Raw genomic sequence first — 20,192 nt, forward strand, 5'->3', positions numbered from 1 at the left:
TGTGCAACTCCCTGACTGATTCCCCAGACTATTTGCATTGGACCTGCAGGGCTGATGGTGGCCCATTCCCTGGACTACAGTGGTACTGATCCACTGACCCTGACTGCTTCAGGTGGCAAACTATGCTCAATGCCCAGAATGATATTGGAGACTGTCCATAATTTACTGTAATTGACAACAAACCCCATTAACTTGAGAACTAGTCCTCTTATGTGGCCATTTGGTTGATGCACATGTAGTGTGTTTGCTGCATATGTGGTTGGCACATGGGTGCAGCTTTGATTTATGGAACACTAATATACAGCAACATATGCATACCCTTGACTGATGGCATCTGACAAGCATGAGAAGTTGCCTTGTTCTTGTATCTGTACCAAAATGCAAGTCAAGAAAAATGTCCAGCAAGCTTTTCAGCTTTGGCAGAGAAGGCAAGATACATAAAGGCAAAGCAGAGATGGTTTGAGTGTTGAAATCAGCATAAAGTGATTGCAAAGGAAATGAGCAAGGATCCTTAAGATGCATCCTGGTCCAATACATGAAATGCTTGTCCCTGTATGTAGAGTGATTGGAAGTAGTATCCCAGTAAAAGGTATTAGTGCATTCCAAAGTGAAGCATTAACATCTAGAACTGTTTTGTAAGTGGACCGAAGTGGTGTAATGGTGGGGTGAGGCTGGTTAGTGTCAAATGCAAAAAGTCCATGGAATGTTGGGGGTGTGTCTACATGCACTCAGTGCCCATGGAGTGTGCCCTGAGATTTGGTTTCTGGTATGTTGGATGTGGACATGGTGGTGCAAAGGAGCAAGTGGCCAATAGGAATCACCTAATAACTGCTTCACCTTTCTGGCTATGGAGTCCTGGAAAAATATATGCATGGAAACAGACCCTTCAGCCCAACCAGTCTATGCTAGCCATAAACCCAAATTAAACTAGCCCCACCTAGCTGTGCTTGGCCGCTATCTCTCCAAATATTTCTTATTCACATACTTATCCAAATGTCTTTTAAATGTTGTAATTTCTCACATTCACCACTTACTCTGGAAATTCATTCCATACATGAACCACTGTGTGCTTAAAAAAAAAGTTGCCTCTCAGGTCTTTTTTAAAATCTTTCTTCTCTTGCCCTAAAAAAATATGTCCCCTAATTTTGAAATCCCCCACCCTAGGGAAAAGACACCTGTCTTTCACCCTATCTATACCCCTTATGATTTTATAAACTTCTATAAGGTCATCCCTCAGTCTCCGATGCTCCAGTAAAAAAAACAGTGCCAACTGGTTCTTATAACCCAAACCCTCCATTCTGAGCAACATTCTGATATATCTTTTCTGAACTCTCGCTAGCTTTTTAATAGCCTTTCTATAACAGGGCCATCAGAACAAGACATTGTACTCCAAAATAGGTCCTGCTAACATCCTGTACAACCTCAACATCATGTCCCAACTTCTATAGTTATAGGTCTGAGCAATGAAGGCAAACATGCTAAATGCCTTCCTAACCACCATGTCTACATGTGACTCAAACTTCAAGGAATGATGTACCTGAACCCCCTTGGTCTTTTTGTTATTCAACACTACCCAAGATCCTACCATTAATTGTATAAATCTTGCCCTTGTTTGTTTAACCAAATTGCAATACCTTGCATTTATCTAAATTAAACTCCATCTGTCACTTAGAGCCATAGAGATGTACAGCATGGAAACAAACCCTTCAGTCCAACTCGTCCATGCCAACCCAATCTAACCCCACCTGCCAGCACGCTGCCCACATCCCTCCAAACTATTCCTGTTCATTTACCCATCCAGACACCTTTTAAATGTTGCAATTGTACTCGCCTCCACCACTTCCTCTGGCAGCTCACTCCATACACGTACCACCCTCTGGATGAAAAAGTTGCCCCTTATGTGTCTTTTATATCTTTCCCCTCTCACCCTAAACCTATGGCATTAAGTTTAGGACTCCCCCACCGAGGGAAAAGACTTGTCTATTTATCCTATCCATGCCCCTCAAGATTTTATAAACCTCTATAAGGGTCACCCCTCAGCCTCTGACGCTTCAGGGAAAACAGCCCCAGCCTATTAATTCCTCCCCCTATAGCTCAAATGCTCCAACCCTGGTAACATCCTTGTAAATCTTCTCTGAACCCTTTCGAGTTTCACAATATCCTTCCAATAGGAAAGAGACCAGAATTGCACACAGTATTCCAAAAGTGGCCTAACCAATGTCCTTTACAGCCTCAATATGACCTCCCAACTCCTGTACTCAATACACTGGCCAATAAAGGAAAGCATACCAAACGCCGCCTTCACTATCCTATCTACCTATGACTTCACTTTCAAGGAGCACTCCTTAGCCCATTGACCCAAGATCTCTTTGTAATTTTAAATAAGCTTTTTTTTACTGTCCACTATACCATCCACAAGTTTACTAGCCATCTATATTCTCATCTAAATCATTTATATAAATGACAAACAAAACTGGACCCAGCATCAATCCCTGTGAAACACAACTGGTAACGGGCCTCCAGTCCAAAAAACAGCCTCCACCACACTGTGTCTCCTCCCATTCAGCCAATTTAGTATCCAATTTTCAGTCTTGCCCTGAATTCCATGTGATCTAACTTTACTAATTAGTCTACCATGTATAACCTTGTCAAAGGCTTTACTAAAGTCCAAGTAAGCGGCTTCTGCTGCTCTGCCCTCATCAATCTTCTTGGTTACATCCTCAAAAAACTCAATCAAGTTTGTGACACATGATTTCCATTACACTAAACCATGCTGACTATCCCTAATCATTCCTTGCCTCTCCAAATACATATAAATACTATTATTCAGAATCTCCTCCAGCCTACCCACCACTGAAATCAGATTCAGAAACTGTTGCTGTCTAGTTTTTATCCAATAGGTGGAAGAATGGAAAACTACATGTGTGCGGTTCAAAAAACTAAGAATGAGTTATTAATGCACACAAATAAGCAAAAAGTCCCAGGTTTTGTCTTCAACACCAAGAAGCTTCTTGTTGGCTCTCTCACCTAATTTTCCCAATTTTCTTGCCATAGTTCACATTGTTTAGGGGTTAGAAAATGTCTTCCCCGTGCTTTTGTATACGTTGCACTTTTCTGAAGTTCTAACTTGGTATCAAATGCCATTTTGGCTTTGAAGTATGTCGGTATTGACTTCAAATCAATTTAGCAACTTCTGTGCTTTTTGCTAAATATTCCATAGTCTTTATTTTTTATGTTAACAGTGGCTGTGTTTGACTAACATGACAGCCTACTGCTGTTGAGTGCTACACAATGAGTGGTAATCAGATTTTTCAGTTTCTATAGACCTGCATTCAGCTAGCATCATTCTATGCTTCATTTAAACTATTAATGCTCCAGAGTTGGTTAGTCTTTTAAGTCTTAACCACTAAACCAGGCTAATCTACTCATTTAAATATCCAACTTTCTAACTAGAGTAAATATTAATGTTAAACATTTTTGGTTTTATTTTAAGGTTCTTTGGATGACAGCTGGGCTGCTGATGTAGACAGCCACACTCTTCTTCAAATAGTGAAGGTTTATGTGGGAAACTATTGGTATGCCACTTACCTGAATACCTTCTTAAAGGTATGTAGGTTCAGTATTCTACTATTTAGACCATTGGTGCAGCTGAGTGCCGGTGTGAAGCGGACTGGAGGCTTAGAGCAGAGCAGGACTGTTAGTATGGAGCCTGGTAATGGGTGCTCACTGAGCTGCTGCAATGTAATGTCTATTTGAAATTCTTTACTGGACTGTAATGTCAATCTTTTAACTATTTTATAACTAACTTATTTCTAACTTAATTTTTAGATACTGTACATGTCTAAAGAAGATGTTCATTCCTCTTTTGTACCCAAGATTTGTAGGTGCTTGTACCTCAGATGGTGTCATTAGAGGCAGCCATTGTAAAAACATTTTACTGTACTCCTGTACTTCTTTACTGGAGTACACATGACAATAAAAGGATATTCTATTCTATTCTATTCATAGATATAAGATATAGGAGCAGAATTTGGCCATTCATTCCATCAAGTTTGCTTCACTATTCAATCATTTCTGATATGTTTTCAACCACATTCTCCTGACATCTTCCCATACCTTTGATCCGATCAAAAACTTAACTATCTCAATCTTAAATACACTCAATGACTTGACATTCACAGCCTTCTGCGGCAATGAGTTCTACAGATTCACCACCCTCTGAAGAAATTCCTCCTCCTCCTCTCAGTTCTAAAGGGTCGTTCCTTCACTCTGAGGTTGTGCCCTCTGGTTCTAATCTTTTCTAAGAGTGGAAGTATCATCTCCACATCCAGTCTATGCAGGCCTGCCAATATTCTGTAAGTTTCTATGAGATTCCCACCTCATTCTCCTAATTCTGTCGGTACAGACCCAGAGTCCTCAACTGCTCCTCATGACAAGCCCTTCATCCATTGGATCATTCTTCTAATCTTCCTCTGGTCCTCCTCCAGTGCCAGGACTTTTTCCTGAGATACAGGGCCCATAATTGCTCGCAATATTCCAGTTGTGGCCTGACCAGAGCCTTATACAACCTCAGTGGTAAATCTCTGATCTTGTATTGTAGCCCTCTTGAATTGAATGCGAACATTACATTCACTTTCAAAACGGCCAATTGAATCTGCATGTTAACCTTTCTGTCTGCAGGTTAAGGAGAGAGGTGTGAAGCAGACTGGGATCCTGTTCCTGATCCCTGTTCCCTGGTGAGGGGGAGGGAGGGGGATGAAATGGACATCAGGATCCAGCTCCTGATATCAGAAACCTGTAAACACAGCTCTCTGTCTCGCTCTCTCTCTCTCGCTCACTCTTTCTCTGTCTCACTGTTTCTCTCTGTGCAACTTTGACCCATCTCTCTCTACCTGATCCTCCATCCCTCTCTGTCTCTGTCCTTGTCTCTGTGTCTCTCTCTCTCTCTCTCTCTTTTTCTGCATCTCTCTCTCTCTTTTTCTGCATCTCTCTCTCTCTTTTTCTGCATCTCTCTCTCTCCCCCTCCCTCTCCCTGTCCCCCTCACTCTCTCTATCTATCTCACTGTGCTCTCTCTGTCCTTGTGTCTCTCTCTCTCTCTCTCTCTCTCTCTCTCTCTCTCTCTCTCTCTCTCTCTCTCTCTCTCTCTCTCTCTCTCTCTCTCTCTCTCTCTCTCTCTCTCTCTCTCTCTGTCTGTCCTCACCCTCTTGCTGTGTCCCCACCCTTTCTTCCCCCCCCACCCCACCCACCCCACCTTCTGTCCCTCCCCCATCCTCCCCCACCTCCCTGTCATGGTCCCCCCCTTCCTCTATCTCTCTGTTCCCCACCCTTCTGTCTGTGCCCCCCGATCCCCCCCCATCTCTGCCCCTCTCTTTCTGTTTGTGTCTGTCCCCATCTCTCTGTCTCTGTCTGTCTGTGTCTGTGTCTCTCTCTCTCTCTCTCTCTCTCTCTCTCTCTCTCTCTCTCTCTCTTTTCCCTCACCATTCATCTCCCCTTCCCCCCTCCCTCACCCCACACATCTCCCTGTCTCTGTTACCCACCTCTCTCTCTCTCCCATGCTCTGTGTTCACTTCCCTCTCTCCCCCTCTCTCCCCCTCTCTCCCCTCTCTCCCCCCTCTCCCCCCTCTCTCCCCCTCTCTCCCCCCTCTCTCCCCCTCTCTCCCCCTCTCTCCCCCTCTCTCCCCCTCTCTCCCCCTCTCTCCCCTCTCTCCCCCTCTCTCCCCCTCTCTCCCCCTCTCTCCCCCTCTCTCCCCCTCTCTCCCCCTCTCTCCCCCTCTCTCCCCCTCTCTCCCCCTCTCTCCCCCCTCTCTCCCCCCTCTCTCCCCCTCTCTCCCCCTCTCTCCCCCTCTCTCCCCTCTCTCCCCCTCTCTCTCCCTCTCTCCCTCTCCCCCACCCTCTATCTATATCCACACCCTCTTTTTGTGTACCCCGTGTCCCACCCCTTCCTCTCTCTCTCTCTCACAGTTCCCCTTTGTCTCTCTGTCCCACTCTCTCTGTCCCACTTTCTCTCTCTGTCCCCCCATTCTCACTCTCTGTCTGGCCCCCTTCTTGCTTTATCTCTGATCCCCTTCTCACGCTCTCTCTCTCTTTTCCCCTTCTCTCTCTGCCCCCCCTTCTCCCCCTCTCTCTGTCCCCCTTCTCCCTCTCTCTGTCCCCCATCTCTCTCTCTCTATCTCACTCTCTCTCTCTGTCTCTCACCTCCTCTCTCTGACCCCTTCTCTCGCTTTGTCCCCTTCTAACGCTCTCTGTCTATCCTCCTCTGTCTTGCTCTCTGTCCTCTTTCCTCCCTCTTTCTGTCCCCCTTTCCCCCTCTCTCTCTCTCTCTCTCTCTCTCTCTCTCTCTCTCTCTCTCTCTCTCCCCCCTTCTCGCTGTCTCTCTCTGTCCTTCTTTCTGACCCCTTCTCTCTCCCTATCTCCCCTCTCACTCTCTCTCTCTGTCCCCCTCGTCTCTCTCTCTCTGCCCCCCTTCTCTCTCTCCCTCTGTTTGTATCCCCTCTTTCTCGTTCGCTCTGCCCTCTCTCTCTGTCCCCCTTCTCTCCATCTTTGTCCCCCTTCTGTCTCTCTCACTCTGACCCCTTCTTTCTCTCTCTTGCTCTGTCCCCACCGTGTCTCACGCTCTCTTTGTCCCCCTTCTCTCTCTTTGTCCCCTACACTCTCACTCTCTCTCTCTCTCTCTCTCTCTCTCTCTCTCTCTCTCTCTCTCTCTCTCTCTCTCTCTGTCCCCCTTCTCTCTCTCTCTGTCTCTCTTCTCTCTCCCCACTTCTCTCTCTCTATTTGTACTCCCTCTTTCTCTCTCCCCCCCTGTCCCCCCTTCTCTCCCCCCCTGTCCCCCCTTCTCTCCCCCCCTGTCCCCCCTTCTCTCCCACCCTGTCCCCCCTTCTCTCCCACCCTGTCCCCCCTTTTTTTCTCTCTCTCTCTCTCTCTCTCTCTCTGTTCCCCTCTCCATCTCCCTGACCCCTTCTTTCTCTCTCGCTCTATCTCTCTCTCTCTCTCACTGTTCCCACCTTCTCTCTCTCTGCCCCCCTTCTCTCTCTCCCTCTGTTTGTATGCCCTCTTTCTCTTTCGCTCTGTCCCCCTTCTCTCCCTCTTTGTCCCCCTTCTCTCCCTCTCTCTTTCCTTTCTCTCCCTCTCGCTCTGACCCCCTTTTCTCTCTCTCTGTTCCCCTCTCCGTCTCCCTGACCCCTTCTCGCTCGCTCGCTCTCTCTCTCTCGCTCTCTCTCTCTCTCTCGCTCTCTCTCTCTCTCTTGCTCGCTCTCTCTCTCTCTCTTGCTCGCTCTATCTCTCTCTCACTCTGTCCCCCCCTTCTCTCTCTCTGCCACCCCTTCTCTCTCTCCCTCTGTTTGTATCCCCTCTTTCTCTTTCGCTCTGCCTCCCTCTCTCTGTCACCCTTCTCTCCCTCTTTGTTCCCCCTTCTCTCTCTTTCTGTTCCCCTTTTCTCTCTCCCTGTCCCGTTTTTCTCTCTCTCTGTTCCCCTTCTCCCTCTCCGACCCCTTCTTTCTCTCTCTCGCTCTGTCCCCGCCTTCTCTCACACTCTCTTTGTCCCCTTCGCTCTCTTTGGCCCCCTTCACTCTCTTTGCCCCCTTCTCTCTCCCCACATCATCTCTCTCTCTCTGTTTGTACTCCCTCTTTCTCTCTATCCCTCTTATCTCCCTCTTTGTCCCCCTCCTCTCCCTCGCTGTTCCCCTTCTCTCTCTCTCTCTCCCTGTTCCCCCTCCTGTCTCTCGCTCTGACCCCCTTTTCTTTCTCTCTCTGTTCCCCTCTCTGTCTCCCTGACCCCTTCTCTCTCTCGCTGTCCCCATCTTCTCTCTCTCTCTCTCTCTCTCTCTCTCTCACTGTCCCCTTTTCTCGATGTCTCACTGTCCCCTTTTCTCTCCCTCTGTCCTTTACTCTCTCTCTCTCTGTCCCCCTTTTCTTTCTCTCTCTCTCTCTCTCTCTCTCTCTGTCTGACCCCTTTTTTCTCTCTCTGTGCCCCTTCTCTTTTTCTATCCCCGTCTGTCTCTGTTCACCCTCCCCCATCTCTCTCTTGCTCTGTCTGTCCTCCCCCACCCTCTTTCAGTCTCTACCTCTGTTACCCACCCCTCTCCCGCTATTTTTGTCTCCACCACTACCCCCACCTCTGACTGTCTGTATCTCTCTGTTCCCCCCGTCCCTCTCTTTCCGGGTTTGTCCCCCCCCTTTCACGCTCTCTGTCCTCCTGCTCTCTTTCTCTCTCTCTCTCTCTCTGTCCCCCTTTCTCTCACTCTCTCTCCTCCTTCTTCTACTCTCTCTGGCCCCCTTTTACACTCTCTCTGGCTACCTTGTCGTGCTCTCTCTCTCTATCCCATTCTCTCACTCTCTGTTCCCCTCCCTCTCTCTTTCTGTCCTCCTTTTTCCTCTCTCTTTCCCCTTTCTCTCTGTCCCCCTTCTCACGCTCTCTCTGGCCCCCTTCTAGCATTGTCTCTGGCTCCCTTCTCATGCTGTCTCACTATCCTCCTCTCTCTCTCTCACTCGCTGTCTCCTTCCCTCTGTCTCTCTCTCTCTCTCTGTCCACCTTCTCTGTCTCTCTCTGTCCCTCCTCCATTTCCCTTTTTTCGCTCTCTCTCTCTCTCTCTCTCTCTCTCTCTGTGTATTCCACCATGTCTCTCCCTATGTCCCCACTGTTCCCCCACTCTGTCCCCTCCCTCTCCTTTGTCCCTCTCTCCCCTGCTATCTGTTCACCCCTCTCCCCCCTGGCCTCCCCCCTCCCCTGTCCCCACGTCTCCCCACATCCACCTCTATACACCCCAACCCAGTCCACCCCCTCTCTGTCCCCTCCCTCTCTGTTGTACCCCACCTCTGTTGTCCATTTCCCCCATCCAAGTCCTTCTGCAGTTTCTCTGTTTCCTCAAAACTACCTGTCCCTCCACCTGTGTAGGGCAGCACAGTGGCTCAGTGGTTGGCATTGCTGCCTCAGAGTGCCATGGACCTGGGTTCGATTCCCACCTTGGGCGATTGTGTGGCGTTTGCACATTCTCCCCGTGTGTGCTTGAGTTTCCTCCGGATGCTCCAGTTTTTTCCCCAATCTAAAGATGTGCAGGCCAAGTTAAGTAGCTGTGCTAAATTGCTTATAGTTTTAGGTGCATTAGTCAGGGGTAAAATGTGGGGGAATGGATCTGGGTAGGTTGCTCTTCGGAGGGTTAGTGTGGACTAGTTGGGCTAAAAATGCCTGTTTCCATACTATAGGGAATCGAATCTAATCTAATCTAATCTATGTTTGTGTCATCTGCAAACATAGCAACAATGCCCTCAGTTCGCTCATCCTTATCATTAATATATTTGGCAACTATCTGCCATACATCCTAACCCTGCTATCAAATAATAAAAGCATGATTAACAGATATTGATGCTGTTGGAGGAAATAGGTTTGGCAAATAGAGTTAAGGAGAATCCAAAGGGTTTTACAAATACATTAAGGACAAAAGGGTAACTAGGGAGAGAATAGGGCCCCTCAAAGATCAGCAAGGCGGCCTTTATGTGGATCCGCAGGAGATGGGGCAAATACTAAACGAGCATTTTGCATCAGTGTTTAATGTGGAAAGGACATAGAAGATATAGAATGTAGGAAAATAGATGGTGACATCTTGAAACATGTCCATATTACAGAAGAGGAAGTCCTGGATGTCTTGAAATGCATAAAAGTGGATAAGTCCCTAGAACATGATCAGGTGTTCCCTAGAACTTTGTGAGAAGTTAGGTAAGTGATTGCTGGGCCTCTTAAGAGACATTTGTATCATCGATAGTCACAGGTGAAGTGCTGGAAGACTGGAGGTTGGCTAATGTGGTGCCATTGTTTAAGAAAGGTGGTAAGGACAAGCCAGGGGAACTGTAGACCACTGAGTCTGACGTTGGTGATGGGCAAGTTGTTGGAAGAAGTCCTGAGGAATAGGATGTACATGTATTTGAAAAGACAAGGACTGATTAGGGATAGTCAATATGGCTTTATGCGTGGGAAATCATGTCTCACAAACTTGATTGAGTTTTTGAAGAAGAGGATCGATGAGGGCAGAGCAGTAGATGTGCTCTATATAGACTTCAGTTAGGTGTTTGACAAGGTTCCCCATGGGAGACTGGTGAGCAAGGTTAGATCTCATGGAATACAGGGAGAACTCACCATTTGGATATAGAAATGGCTCAAAGGTAGAAGACAGGAGGTGGTGGTGGAAGGTTGTTTTTCAGACTGGAGGCCTGTGACCAATGGAGTGCCACAAGAATCAGTGATGGGTCCATTACTTTTCATCATTTATATAAATGATTTGGATGTGAGCATAAGAGGTATAGTTAGTAAGTTTACTGATGACACTAAGATTGGAGGTGTAATGGACAGTGAAGAAGGTTACCTCAGATTAGAATGGGATCTTGATCGGATGGGCCAATGGGCTGAGAAGTGGCAGATGGAGTTTAATTTAGATAAATGTGAGGTGCTGCATTTTGGGAAAGCAATTCTTAGCAGGACTTGTACACTTAATGGTAAGTTGTATCCGTTGCTCCCGATGCGGTCTCCTCTACATTGGGGAGACTGGGCTCCTCCTAGCAGAGCACTTCAGGGAACATCTCCGGGACACCTGCACCAATCAACCACACTGCCCCGTGGCCCAACATTTCAACTCCCCCTCCCACTCTGCCAAGTTCATGGAGGTCCTGGGCCTCCTTCACCGCCGCTCCCTCACCATCAGACGCCTGGAGGAAGAACGCCTCCTCTTCTGCCTCGGAACACTTCAACCCCAGGGCATCAATGTGGACTTCAACAGTTTCCTCATTTCCCCTTCTCCCATCTCACCCTAGTTCCAAACCTCCAGCTCAGCACTGTTCCCATGACTTGTCCGGACTTGTCCTACCTGCCTATCTCCTTTTCCACCTATCCACTCCACCCTCTCCTCCTTGACCTAGCGCCTTCATCCACTCCCCCACTCACTCATTGTACTCTATGCTACTTTCTCCCCACCCCCACCCTCCTCTAGCTTATCTCTCCACGCTTCAGGCTCTCTGCCTTTATTCCTAATGGGCTTTTGCCCGAAACATCGATTTCGCTGCTCCTTGGATGCTGCCTGAACTGCTGTGCTCTTCCAGTACCACTAATCCAGAATCTGGTTTCCAGCATCTGCAGTCATTGTTTTTACCTCGTTGATTTTAACCCTACTGCGAATCCTCTTGCAAGGATGCCTGCCTTGTAGAGAGAGGAGGAAAACTTCAAGAATCTCAGGGAGTCCCTCTCCCACTGCAACTCCCAGGTCATTTCCTCTGCCCTGAAGCTCTTCAACCATGTCGTGAAACAAACTCGCTACGACAGCCACATTTGCTTCCTCAGTGCCTGCCTCCATAACCAACTCATCCCACACGGACTCCGGACCACCTTTAAACCAGCAGAGATCTGACCCAAACAGGACAAAAAGTACAGACTACAGATTCAAAAACACCAGCAACGGTTCTCCTTCAAGATCCTCCGCTCCATGCTCACAGCAATGCGCCGGCACCTAACCTCTCTACAGTCATCCCTGCCTCAGCTAAGGGCCACACTCTCTCAGAATTGCAAAGGACCCACTCTGTACTACATCCTCAGGAGAATTCATCCTGTTAACAAACAGTATTTCAATTCCATCTCAAACATCAAAAACTGTAAGTACAACAAACTTTTATCTACTCACCTCCATAACCAGTGCTCCTCAAACACTCCAGAAGATTCCCCTGGCCTCGGAATCTACTCAGACGCCATTAGCCATGCGGCTGATGCAGCTGCCACCCCCACGCTGATTAATGATGTCACTTCTGCCCCCATCATGGCCACTCCCACAACCACTTCCACCCCTCAATTCCTCATGCATCACATGTGACGTCACTTCCTCCCCTCATATCGCTGATGTCACATGCTCAGTGACTTGCGCCACCCCTACTGCCGTGGTCACCACCATTTCCACCCCCACCAGCGCCACTCACCTGCATTCTGCTGACACGCCTCTCCACAGACCCCACTGTCACTATTCCCACCCCCCAGAACCCAGAGGGGAACACTACCCCTGCTCATGACTCCACCCCCCATTCCCCCTCAGCAAAGGACTTCCCTTCATCCCCCTCCGTCTACGCCTCAATGAATTTAATACACGCAGTGACGTCGAACAATTCTTCCGTCACCTCCAAGCTTACTTTCACAATCAGGATTCCCGCCCACATTCCGAAGATCCCTTTGCCAACCTCCAACATACTACATCCACCTGGACACCCCGCGTTGGCCTATTACCTGCCCTCAACCTCTTCATTTCCAACTGCCGCTGGGACATTTACCGCCTCAACCTGTCTACCCCGCTTTCCCACTCCAACCTCTCACCCTCACAACGCGCAGCCCTCCAATCCCTCTGCTCCAATCCCAACCTCACCATCAAGCCAGCAGATAAAGGGGGCGCAGTGGTAGTCTGGCGCACTGACCTCTACACCGCTGAAGCCAAACACCAACTCGAGGACACCTCTTCCTACTGCCCCCTTGACCGTGACCCCACCCCCCCATCACCAAACCATCATCTCCCAGACCATACAGAACCTCATCACATCAGGCGATCTCCCACCCACAGCTTCCAACCTCATAGTCCGGGAACCCCGCATTGCCCGGTTCTACCTCCTTCCCAAGATCCACAAGCCTGACCACCCTGGCCGACCCATTGTCTCAGCATGCTCCTGCCCCACTGAACTCATCTCTACCTACCTCGACATTGTCCTATCCCCCCCTAGTCCAGGAACTCCCCACACACATTCGAGACACCACCCACACCCTCCACCACCTTCAAGACTTCCGTTTCCCCGGCTCTCAACACCTCATCTTTGCCATGGATATCCAATCCCTCTACACCTCCATCTGCCATGACCAGGGCCTCCAAGCCCTCCGTTTTTTCCTCTCCAGACGTCCCCAACAGTACCCTTCCACCGACACTCTCATTCGTTTGGCCGAACTGGTCCTCACCCTTAACAATTTCTCCTTTGAATCCTCCCACTTCCTCCAGACCAAAGGGGTAGCCATGGGCACACATATGGGCCCCAGCTATGCCTGTCTCTTTGTTGGCTACGTAGAACAGTTAATCTTCCGTAATTACACTGACACCACTCCCCACCTCTTCCTCCGCTACATTGATGACTGCATTGGCGCCACCTCGTGCTCCCGCGAGGAGGTTGAGCAATTAATCAACTTCACCAACACATTCCACCCTGACCTTAAATTTATCTGGACCATCTCTGACACCTCCCTCCCCTTCCTGGACACCTCCATCTCCATTAATGATGACCGACTTGACACTGACATTTTTTACAAAGCCACCGACTCCCACAGCTATCTGGATTACACCCTACCTCTTGCAAAAATGCCATCCCGTATTCCCAATTCCTCTGCCTCCGCCATATCTGCTCCCAGGAGAACCAGTTCCACCACAGAACACACCAGATGGCCTTCTTCTTTAGAGACCGCAATTTCCCTTCCCACGTGGTTAAAGATGCCCTCCAACGCATCTCGTCCACATCCCGCACCTCCGCCCTCGACCGTAACAAGGACAGAACGCCCCTGGTGCTCACCTTCCACCCTACCAACCTTCGCATAAACCAAATCATCCGCCGACATTTCCGCCACCTCCAAACAGACCCCACCACCAGGGATATATTTCCCTCCCCACCCCTTTCCGCCTTCCGCAAAGACCATTCCCTCTGTGACTACCTGGTCAGGTCCACGACCCCCTACACCCACTCTCCCATCCTGTTACTTTCCCCTGCCACCGCAGGAACTGTAAAACCTGTGCCCACACCTCCACCCTCGCCTCTATCCAAGGCCCTAAAGGAGCCTTCCACATCCATCAAAGTTTATTACCTGCACATCCACTAATATCATTTATTGTATCCGTTGCTCCCGATGCAGTCTCCTCTACATTGGGGAGACTGGGCACCTCCTAGCAGAGCGCTTTAGGGAACATCTCCGGGACACCCGCACCAATCAACCACACTGCCCTGTGGCCCAACATTTCAACTCCCCCTCCCACTCTGCCGAGGACATGGAGGTCCTGGGCCTCCTTCACTGCCGTTCCCTCACCACCAGACAGCTGGAGGAAGAATGCCTCATCTTCCGCCTCGGAATACTTCAACCCCAGGGCATCAATGTGGACTTCAACAATTTCCTCATTTCGGTCCACCTCACCCTAGTTACAAACTTCCAGCTCAGCACTGTCCCCATGACTTGTCCGGACTTGTCCTACCTGCCTATCTCCTTTTCCACCTATCCACTCCACCCTCTCCTCCCTGACCTATCACCTTCATCCCCTCCCCCACTCACCCATTGTACTCTATGCTTCTTTCTCTCCACCCCCACCTCCTCTAGCTTATCTCTCCATGTTTCAGGCTCACTGCCTTTATTCCTGATGAAGGGCTTTTGCCCGAAACTTCGATTTTGCTGCTCCTTGGATGCTGCCTGAACTGCTGTGCTCTTCCAGCACCACTAATCCAAAATCTGCAATTATTTTGTTTTTTTTAACCTATTTGAGGGTTTCCATGTAGACATGTTGTAATATCAATGAAGAGGATTTGTAGTTTATTACACATGTGAAAAAGAGGGAGGCAGTTTCAATGACTGTCCTTTATCAACTTAAATAATAGATCTATTTAATGATTGTATAACTAAACCTATGTGGAATGGTTACTCTTAGTTCTTAAATACAAAAGTAGTACAATTGATAGTGTTTAAAATATTTAATAGATTTGCCTGTTTCTTGCTCTTGTTGGATGTCACCATTGTTGTACATTCGACCTGTTTGAGAAATGGCTCGTTTGACTCTGTTGTCAAGAAGTGGGTCCACGATTTGCCTATCGCCTGTGCAATATTAGATTAGATTAGATTACTTAGATTAGATTACTTACAGTGTGGAAACAGGCCCTTCGGCCCAACAAGTCCACACCGCCCCGCCGAAGCGCAACCCACCCATACCCCTACATCTACCTCTTACCTAACACTACGGGCAATTTAGCATGGCCAATTCACCTGACCTGCACATCTTTGGAGTGTGGGAGGAAACCGGAGCACCCGGAGGAAACCCAAGCAGACACGGGGAGAATGTGCAAACTCCACACAGAGAGTCGCCTGAGGCGGGAATTGAACCCGGATCTCTGGCGTTGTGAGGCAGCAGTGCTAACCACTGGCAGATGAAAAAAATAATTCTCCTGACAACTTATGTACCTGCAGCTTTTCTGTCATGAGGAGCCTAACTTTTCCTGAGGCACCAGATACTAAAACCTTCCAACAATTGATTGACATAGTTAAGAAATATGACAACCTCAAGGGGAGGTGATAGCCTAGTGGTATTTTCACCAGATTACTAATCCAGAGACCTAGATAACGTTCTGGGAATCCAGGTTTAATTCCCACCATGGCAGAATTTGAATTAAATAAATATCTGGAATTAAGAATCTAAAGATGACCATGATCCTTTGCCAATTGTCAGGAAAAACCCATCTGGTTCACCAATGTCGTTTCAGGAAGGAAACTGCCAACCTTACTTGGTCTGGCCTACATGTGACTCCAAACTCCGAGCAATGTGGTTTACCCTTAACTGCTCTCTGGGAAATTAGGGATAGGCAATAAATGCTGCCTGGCCAACAATGTCGTCATCTCATGAATAAATAAAGAAAAAAAGTTTCCTTTAATTCTGTAATGCTCTGGCTTTTACAACTAGAGGAGTCAGGGTTTTTGATTAGATTTAGGTGACTGGCAGAAACCTGTGAATTTGGTTTAACCTTTGATGCGGTGCTTAGAGACCTTCTGGTATGCAGGATTAATGATGTGACTATGCAAAAATGTCTACTGGCTGAAGCTCAACAGCACTTCAAACAGGTGCCAAAAGTGGCTTTATCAGAAATGAGGCAAGTGGAGCATGTCAGTTGTAAGGTATTCTGATGGAAGTGGACACACTTGCCAGTCTGCCTGAGCTTGGGCAACACCACTTGAGTGCAGGCAACTGCTCGGCCTCACTCAGAAAATGTCCTTTCAAGAGTAAATCTAGGTCAGCTCACAGCAAGATTCCACAATAAAGCCAATTCTTGGCCAAACAGTTTCAATTTTATTCAGGATCCTGTCCTTTAAGAGATTGTAATTGTTGTTATGCAGGTTCGGGGCAGAAACAGAGTCCTTCTATATGTAAATAGAGTAAGATAACTCGTAGGTGGGTGCCCAGGAAAATTCATACCTAGAAACTCCACCATTATTTGGTTTGGAACAGTTAAATTGCTTAGCAACATTGTGTATCATGTTGGTCCTGCGTGATTTGGGTATGGATCTTTTGTTCTTGTGAATAGTTGGCATAGTGTGGCTGTTGGCTGGTGTGCTGTCATGATTCCTAGTACTCGTCTGGTTTTCATTTCTGATATGTTCTTGATATGGGGTAGGGTGACCCAGTGTATTGAGGTGTATGGTGTACTTCTGGTATTGTGTATCCATTAGGCATTGGTGAATGAAGCTGTTGGGATATCCATTGTTCTGGAGACCTTGTATAAGTATTCTTCCTCATTCCTGCATAGTTCTAGTGTGTTGCAGTGTGTAGTAACTTGTTTAAATAATGTCCTTACACAGCTCCATTTGTGGACATTGGGGTGGTTGCTGTTGATGAGAATTTGATCCATGTGAGCAGACTTCCTAAATGCTTTGATTAGGAATTTCTGTTGGTCCTTTGTTCTACCATGAGGTCATCCACGTATCAGATCCATACTTTGGGTTCGACTATGGAGAGAGTTATGCGTTCCAGTCTTTGCTTGACTGCCTCTTCTATGAGTCCTGATATGAGTGATCCCATGGGTGTGCTGAAGATCTGGACGCCCGGCATAGTATCTCGGTTCTGTGATCGGTCAATTAAAAACACTCAATCGGTCTGGCTGTTAAGGCTTCACTCTTTATCTTTCATACAGCTGGTCAATGGTATCCAGAAACAGAGGTTGTGCACTTCGTGTTCCTTGGAGGAGTTGCGCACATGGCTTAAAACAAAGGCATTTTTATACTTTTCTTAAAGAATGATATAGGGCATGATCACAGAGTACATTCAAACAATTACCAGTCAATACACGATACTGCTTTATTTGACAGTTACTTGGTACCAGTGATATTTCCTGGGAACCAACTTTATTTTCCAATACATAGGCCCCCTTATCTCACTAACCAAGCCATTGCTCAGGATGGCCAGTAAAGTCTTATCTAGTTGAGTTATTTTTATGCTTTAAAGGACGCATTGTCTGCTAATCTCTATTGAAACAGTCTGTGGTTAGTCAATTATGCAGCTTTAGCAGAATTATCAGTTTGCAGCCTTGGTATTTGCATCAAGAAGCTACTTTGTTGCCACCTAGATTATTAAGAGGATCTGTTAAATGATTGCCCCTGATTACAACTAGTCACCTCAGTCTCTATTCAGGTTTCAGAACCTTAGTGCCATTGACTTGTTGATATACTTAAACATTGAAGACAAAGTGAGTGGTGAGGCATAGGTCCAGTCGTTTGAGTATGTTGTCCATGCTGATGGTATTGTTGGGGGGGTCAGTGTTTCCGGTTCTTCCAGTAGTGCTGCGAGTGCTTCTTTCACCATTGGTATGTCAATGGAGGTAAATGGTGCTGTGACGTCAAAGAAAACGGTAATTTTATTGTTGTCGATTTTAATATTCTTGAGGTTGTTGAGGAATTCCTGAGCTGAGTTACTTGCAATTGCGTTTAGACCAAGATTCTCCGAAGTATGCTACAGCCAATACCCATAAGGTCGTGCAGTAATGCAATTTGGTGTATGGTCAGCCTATTCCAATTTTTCAGTAGGTGATTGAGGACGTTTTGCAGGGATTCCATTTACCTAAGATGACATCCTGATAACAGGAAAAACTAATAAGGAACACTTAGAGAATTTAGGTATAATCTAAAGGCATTCTTCCAAAGCAGGCATATGCCGAAGAAGGGGAATGTGTGTTCTAGGCCTCCAAGTGATCTTCTTGGGCTACAGGGTCGATAACTTGGCTTACACCCATTGAAAGATAGTGAGACGATCCAAGGTGCCCTGGCCTCCATAACTACCCAGCAGCTTAGGTCACTTCTGAGTGTGCTAAATTATTATGGATACGCCATATACAGCTTAGAATCCATTGTTGAACCATTGCTTTAACACCTTAAAAAAAAAAGGTCAGCCTTAGAAATGGTCTCATACACAGGTCCTAGCTTTTAATGGAATAAAAAAAATATCATTTTTAAATGTGTTGGCACACTATGATTCCAAGAAAGATCTGATATTGACATTCAATGTCCCCACATATGGCATTGGTGTGATATCAGTTCATAAATGGCCCACTGAAAAGGAATTCTCAATAACATACATTCAGGACTTTGGATAATGCCCAAATAGAAAAAAAAGGAGGATTAGTGGTTATATTTGGAGTTAGAAAAATCCCACCAACCTTTATTAGTGAAAATTAGTGATAATCATGGACCACAAGATAAAGCATTTCGGCCTATAGTGGAATATTTGGTGTTCATCGAAACCCTACAGTGTGGAAACAAGTCATTTGGTCCAACAAGTCCATACTGGCCCTTCAAAGAGTAACCCACCCAGACCCATTCCCCTAACCTATTTGCTCTACGTTTTCCCTGATTAATGCACCTAACCTACACATTCCCTGAACACTATGGGCAATTTAGCTTGGCCAATTCATCATCCTGCACATCTTTGGACTATGGGAGGAAACGTGAGCACGTGGAGGAAACCCACACAGACTCGGTGAGAATGTGCAAACTCCACACAGACAGTCACCCAAGGCTGGAATTGAACCCGAATCCCTGGCATTGTGAGGCAGCAGAGGTAACCACTGAGCCACCATACCATCTAGTATTGTTCCTGTAACTAAAGTGCAAAGTCTATTTGTAGCTTGTATTGATTATAGTGGCTCATTCAGCAGATGATAGGACTCAAATGGGAAATTTCTTAGTTTGTACAGCTAAACAGCATATTGCTTAGTATTCGTCATTTGTCTATTGGTGTAACATTTTGATGATTTAGCAAACATTGTTCAAATATGACAGGAATTTTGTATGAATGCTTTGTAAAACCTGTAAGGGCAATTCCTGGAGGCTACTGCTGAAAGCATTTTTGACAATTTTCTTAGAGTGGATAACTTGCTAACAGAATGATTGAGCCAAATGGTATGGATGCATTTAAAGGAATCTAAATAGATATGTGAGGGACAAAGCAATGATGATATTTATTGAAATAGTGGAGAGTGGGAGGAGTCTTGGGTGTGCCCAAAGCATAGGTCTTTTGCCTATTTCTGTGCTTTAAATTTCATGGATTTTTCTCTCTGCAGAAGGTTAGTGATTTTCAGGTTGGGAATGATCAATCTAAAAAGATTCCAAATTTGGTATGATTTGAAATAGATGCTAAACTTTACTTAATACAATAGTAATTTATTTTAAATCTATGATGCAACATGTAAGGTTTGTTAATTGGATTATGACCAAATGATATAACTTTTGCCTATTAGTATCCAGAACTGCTATATAATCGCAACAAAGCACAATGGATTTCATATGGCAAGACACTTTTCATCATTGGAGATGGTCAGATATTCAGACATATTATCAACTTTCTGCGGTTCGACAAACTATATATTCCTTCGGGATTCAAGTGAGAGCATTACTTAATATTTCTTAATTTTACTTCTGAATGTCACGTGACATGTGAGCTTAATTTTAAGGGTGTTCCAGTAATTTAAACTCTCATATCACTCCAGACTGGAGATTTAAATGTAATAGTCCAAATGTTGTGAAAGCTTTAACTGATTTTTGGCTGTATGTTTGGGAACAAACACAATGTGCACAAAATCCAAGACCACAGGCCAAAGCATGTTTCCTGGAGAAGCTAGTAGGAACCATGTTGGAGTGGTGTAGAATTTGCTTAATTTATGCAGTCTTGTCTATAACTTGGGAGAATTTATTTTGCTAAGAGTAGGTACTGACAGTAAAAATAGGAGAGTCAGTATGAATCCATAGATTGCCCAAGCAATGTATCAAATCTTTGAGATGGGACAAGAATTCCAAGCTACGTGAATAAAGATTGCTCAAAGACATGACTATGTTTCAAAAGTATTTCTAGAATTTCAATATTACCAGCAAGGTCAGTATTTATTCTTCACCCCTAAATACCCC

The 20,192-nt window shown here is 46.4% G+C and overlaps 1 protein-coding gene across 1 annotated transcript in view; it reads left to right on the plus strand.

The window, feature by feature from the left end:
* Positions 1 to 20,192, plus strand: part of LOC140453247 (BTB/POZ domain-containing protein KCTD19-like) — a 136,229-nt gene that overhangs the window by 54,857 nt on the left and 61,180 nt on the right. The window contains exons 8-9 of the mRNA XM_072547820.1: positions 3,494 to 3,606; positions 19,529 to 19,671. Coding sequence (XP_072403921.1) covers positions 3,494 to 3,606; positions 19,529 to 19,671 — 256 coding nt within the window. The remainder of the gene's footprint in view (positions 1 to 3,493; positions 3,607 to 19,528; positions 19,672 to 20,192) is intronic.

The sequence above is a fragment of the Chiloscyllium punctatum genome, chromosome 26 (genome assembly GCF_047496795.1).
Source record: "Chiloscyllium punctatum isolate Juve2018m chromosome 26, sChiPun1.3, whole genome shotgun sequence".
Lineage (NCBI taxonomy): Eukaryota > Metazoa > Chordata > Chondrichthyes > Orectolobiformes > Hemiscylliidae > Chiloscyllium > Chiloscyllium punctatum.